This window comes from Petaurus breviceps, unplaced genomic scaffold (genome assembly GCF_028583685.1).
Source record: "Petaurus breviceps papuanus isolate PSGF00001 unplaced genomic scaffold, PetGlider_PUasm1.0 90397, whole genome shotgun sequence".
Classification (NCBI taxonomy): Eukaryota; Metazoa; Chordata; class Mammalia; order Diprotodontia; family Petauridae; genus Petaurus; species Petaurus breviceps.
This window is the reverse complement of record NW_027187239.1, coordinates 1,257,159-1,262,258: the sequence shown is the minus strand read 5'-3', so window position 1 is coordinate 1,262,258 and position 5,100 is coordinate 1,257,159. Positions and strand designations below refer to the sequence as shown.

Genomic DNA, 5,100 nt, shown 5'->3' with positions numbered 1-5,100 from the left:
GCTGCCAGTGGGGGGCTTGGTGATGAAAGTAGGGCCTGCGCAGACAAAGACGGACAGCGCAAGGCCGACACATACTACGGGGATGATGTAGCCCACCAGGAAACTTATATTCTGCTGGATGAAGGCCACCAAGAACAGGGACAGAACTGCACCCAGATTGATGCTCCAATAAAACCAGTTGAAAAAGCGTCGGGTGGCATCTCGGCCAAGGTCCATCACCTACAGGGGCGAGGGAGGGAGATGTGAGGGGTGGGAGCTCACGGAGCTTGAAGCCTTCATCTCCAGCTCGCCCTTCCAACCTTTGTTCCTTGTGCCATAGAGGCAGCATGATATCATGGAGACTAGCAAAGTACCTTGGCAGCATCTCCACATCTGGGACCTGGAGTTGGGAAGACCTGAGTTCAAATCCAACCTCTGACACGGACTGTCTATGCACTCTGTGTGAGCCAGTTGTTTAACCTCCGTGGGCCTCCTTCCTCATCTGCAAAGCCAGGCTAAGAATCCCTCAGGACCCCCCCTTAGAGGCTTGTGGAAATCCTTGGAGATTCTCTACAAATATCATCTCACTCAGTCCCCGCAACCATCCTGGGAGGTAGGTCCTATGATTATCCCCATTTTACAGATGAGGGAACTGAGTCTGAGGGGGGATAAGTAATTTCTTCAGGGTCAAACAGCTAGTATGTGTCTGAGGAAGGATTCAAACTCATGCCTTCCTGACTCTAGGTCAGGTATTTTATTCCCTGTGTCACCTGTTATTTTAGCACAACTACATGTGCCAGAGAGGAGGGCATGGGTCACCTCCCTTAGTTTGTATCTGACTAGCTTCCTCTTTTGAGTATGTGATTGTGTTTAGCTATTAATACCAACCTTCCTACAGTCTTTCTACAGCCCCCACCCTTTCAGACTCTGGGCAAGCTCCCTCCCTAAATAATAGGGATCCTTTTGCTCCCTAAGACTAGATTGTTGGGACCCTGCTGCCACTGAAAGCTCATACACTTATACTGTTCTAGCCTTTTGACCTACAGCAAGCCAGTGAAAGCATTGTCTTATTATCTCCATTTAACAGATGAGGAAACTCGGACCAGGAAGGGAAATGACTTGCCCAGAGTCAAAAAGCTGATCCCTGTTGAAGCCAGGACTAGGCCCCAGGGCTTCTGACCCCAAGCCTTGAGCTGTTTCCTCTAAAACACATTCTCAGGATGTTTGGGCCATTGGGATGCTCAAGACCACAAGGGAAGCACGGATGCACAGGGTAGTGTGTTGGCCTTGAAGTCCCAGTCACCTGCATCCAAATTCTTCCTCTGACACTTGCCTGTGTGGTTTTTGTTACATTGCTTCACTGCCCTGGTCCTTGTTTGGCTACCCTATAAAATTGGTCTTTGTACTTTCTACCCCAGAGGGTGTTTGGGAGAAAAAGCACTGTATGAATATAGTGGGGATGCCCAGAGGGGGCCCTGAGCTGCTGGACTGGTGTGCAAGGAGGGGGGAGGCAAGCTCAGTTTCCATGGGGAGGGATGTAGGGTCTGTCTCAATGGCAAAACACTCATGCTTTGGAATCCTCCACTGCCCCTCATGACCAGAGGATTGGCAAATGAGCCAGCATGAGCCACCCCCTCGGCAGGCTATAAGAAGAAGAGGAAAAATAGCTTCTGTTCTGGACAGATTCCCAATGTCCCCAAAGCCCAGAGCTGATGGCAGCACGAGGCAATGGTGATCATCCATATGGTTTACTCCCACTCCATAAACATTCTAGCACCATAAAAATGGGAGTTCCAACCATTGCCTATGGTCTGACTTCCTCAAATTTCATGCATCTGCAAAACTTACTCCATGCCTCACTGGGTCATAATGAGGAAAAAGTTTTGCAAAACTTAAGCAAATTTAGAAATACTATTATTTACACTAGCATTTGCATTAATACGTAAGCAAGTCCTTTCTTCTCCAGGCCCCAGTTTCCCCATCTGCACAATGACAGGTTTGGTCTAGATAATCTTCAAGGTCCCTGCCTGTCCTAATTCCCCAAATCTCACTCTCCCTTTTCTCACTGGATCTTGAGTTGGTCTCTGATAGAACTTTTAGGCCAATACCTGCCACCACTGGTTACAGATTCACAACTCCTTAGAGATTTGGTTAAATCCTTGGGCTTGGTTTAAACTACCCTAGAACATCCAGGTAGACCCATCCAGAGCGAATCTAGCTAATAGCTCTGGAATGACTTCAGTTCTAAACACTATTTTCAGAAAGACAGAAGAGAGCTGGAGCTGGGGGGCCTGCAGAAGAGGGTGGTTCAAGGTCTGGAAGGACCTAGACAGATCAGAGAAGGGCCCACGGATATTTAGCCCAGAGAAGAGAAGACTTGAAAGGGACATGTTTCCTGTCTTTGAGTATATGAAGGACTGTCCTTTGGAAGAAGGATCAGTGTTGTTTTGTTTGGCCCCAGAAGGCAGAACCAGGAGTAATGGGGGGGGGCGGGGGAGAGGAATGTGACAAGAGGCAAATTTAGGCTGGATCTTAGAAAGACCTGCCTGATCCTCAGAGCTAGTCCAGAGTGGATTGGGTTGCCTTGGGAGATGGTGGATTCCTCTACAATGGAGCTCTTCGAGATCTTCAAGTGAATGTGATGCTTGGTCAGGCACACATTGGGTTAGATGACCCCTTCTACATTATCTCTTGCCAGTTTCCAGTGCTGCATGTGACATAGCATTGAAGACTATGTGCTTTGGGATGACTAAACAATCTTCTTTTGGATCCCTTAGTCCTGTGACAGCAGCAAGGGTTGACCATTGAACCACCCACTCAGAAGGTTTTTAAGGGGAGAGAGAATTTCTGCTTTTTTTCCTTGTTTTTTTTCCAGAAAGTAGGACTTTCTCTGTTTCTCTCCTCTATATCTCTCTGTCTCTTTCTGTTTCTGTCTCTCTGTGTCTCTCCCTTTCCATCCTTCCTTTCATTTTATCTCTTCTATTCCCCCTTCCTTCTCTTCCTTCTCTCTTCCTCTCTCCCTCATTCCCTCCCTCTCTCTTCTCTATCTCTCTGTCTCTCTACACCCTTCCTTTCATTTCTATCTCTTCTATCCTTCCCTCCCTTCTCTTCCTGTTTCTCTGTTTCTCTCCTTTCACTTCTCTCCCTTCTATCCCTCCTTCCTTTCTCTGTCTTTCTTTTCATTTCTCTCTTTTATCCCTCCTCTCTTTCTTTTTCTTCTATCTCTCCCTCCCTCCCTTTCCTCTCTCACCACTCATGGGGTAGAGGAATGCCTATGGCCACTGCTCACCTATGGTAGCTACAACATGTACTTGGCATCACACGTGAGCCTGGCGAGCCTGAGTGGAGGATGTGAAGGCCCTCAATGCCTCTTCCACTTTGTGTTTCTTTCTTCCTGCACATAGGTGACCAAGCATGATCCTGAGATGGATGCTTCCAGTCTGGGAGGCAATTCTTTGGTCCCTCATTCAGCGCTGGACACACTGGGGGAGATGCTTCCTGTAGCTACCACAATGTCCTTTAGAGGAGAAGATGGCCATCAATAGCCCTGGTCTGCCTTGCTAGGAGACATGGACCTTGAGAACCTTGGGCAGTAATGCTGAGATGAGATGAAGGTGAAATGCCTATTCACCAATCTGATTGTGTTCTGTTTTCATATTTTAATTATCAGCCTACCAGAAAAGTATAGGTTGCTGTGTAGGCATTGTAGGTTACTGTATCTTGTTTTACCAATCATTTTACCAATCTATACACAGTGGGATAGAGCATTGGGCCTGGAGTCAGAGAGACCTGAGTTCAAATGTACCTGAGGTTGTGTGACCCTAGGCAAGTCATTTATTCCTCCGTTTCTCAACTGTAAAATGGGGATAATAACAGTACGTACCTTACAGGGTTGTTGTGAGGCTCAGCTGAGATGGTATTGATAACGTGCTTAGCGTAATGCCTGGCAAAGTGTAGGCTTTATATAAACGCTTGCTTCCTCCCCCCCCCCCCCCGTGAAGTCTTGGTCAGTGTGTGCTTAGGAATCTTTTGTGTTAAAAGCAGTCTTGTATTTATGAAAAAGTAGCTGTCCTATAACTGATCTGTACTGTATATTGAGCATCCTTTACCTCCCTTTTGGGGAAATCCTGGATGTGAATCACACCTCATTGATTTTCCCCAGGCTTCTGGGCCAGGGGCTACAAGGCCAGAGACTTCAAGAAAGAGCCAGATCTCCCTCTTAAGAGGCCAAGCTCCCCTAGTGCTGAACTGAGTCTGAAAGAGCCCAGAGTAAGGGGACCTTTAGTGAGAGGGGAAGAATCTCCCAGTTCTCACTCCCCCACCTTCCAGGAATGGGTCCACTGTGACACTGATGCACACCAATGGTTGTTCCATTCAAAAGCTGGGGCCATATTTGCCACAGGCCTTCGGGCATGTTGGTCCCATCTCTAAAATCCCTATGCTATTGAAGACTCCTTCCTGATATTCCTGAGCTAGGCTCAAGAGAGTGAGTGTCCTTGTCCTTTCTTTCCATCCTGTTCTCATCTTAGAGATACAGGTTGTTATCTCACATGTCATAGCCTAGTGGGTCCCCTGAACCCCAAAGAGAGGGAGTGACTTGCCAGAGTTACACAGCAAGGTATTAATGGCAGAGGAGAGAACCAGAGCCTGGAGGGTCTGATTGCTGGGGAAATCTACTGATTTCTCCCCCTCTGGCTCTTGACTTAACAGAAGAGCTCCGAGAGCTCCGAGAGCTCTGAGTGCTCTGGACCCAGGAAGCCAAGGCTTCAGAATATCCATCTTCAATCAACACCTCTTCCTTGCTGCCTTTGACTTGGCTCCAGGAACCTGAAAAAGTGATTCTCCCCACGCTGACCTCAGATACAGCTCACCTCTGAGTTGCAGTTATGATGTCTTCCCATGTTCTCTCTCTCTCTCTCTCTTTGTATCTCTCTCTGTCTCTGTCTCTCTGTCTCTGTCTCTCTGTCTCTCTCTCTGTCTCTGTCTCTCTGTCTCTCTCTGTCTCTCTCTCTGTCTCTCTCTCTCTGTCTCTGTCTCTCTGTCTCTCTCTGTCTCTCTGTCTCTCTCCTCTCCCTCTCTCTTTGTCTCTCTCTCTCTCTCTCTCTCTCTCTCTCTCTCTCT

General features: G+C 47.8%; 2 protein-coding genes across 2 annotated transcripts in view; both read right to left on the bottom strand.

Annotated features, from left to right (window-relative positions):
* The window catches only part of PRPF19 (pre-mRNA processing factor 19), a 353,360-nt gene that overhangs the window by 53,245 nt on the left and 295,015 nt on the right, over nucleotides 1-5,100 (bottom strand). The window lies entirely within an intron of this gene.
* Nucleotides 1-5,100, bottom strand: part of SLC15A3 (solute carrier family 15 member 3) — a 19,990-nt gene that overhangs the window by 12,346 nt on the left and 2,544 nt on the right. The window contains 1 exon segment of the mRNA XM_069108554.1: nucleotides 2-219. Coding sequence (XP_068964655.1) covers nucleotides 2-219 — 218 coding nt within the window.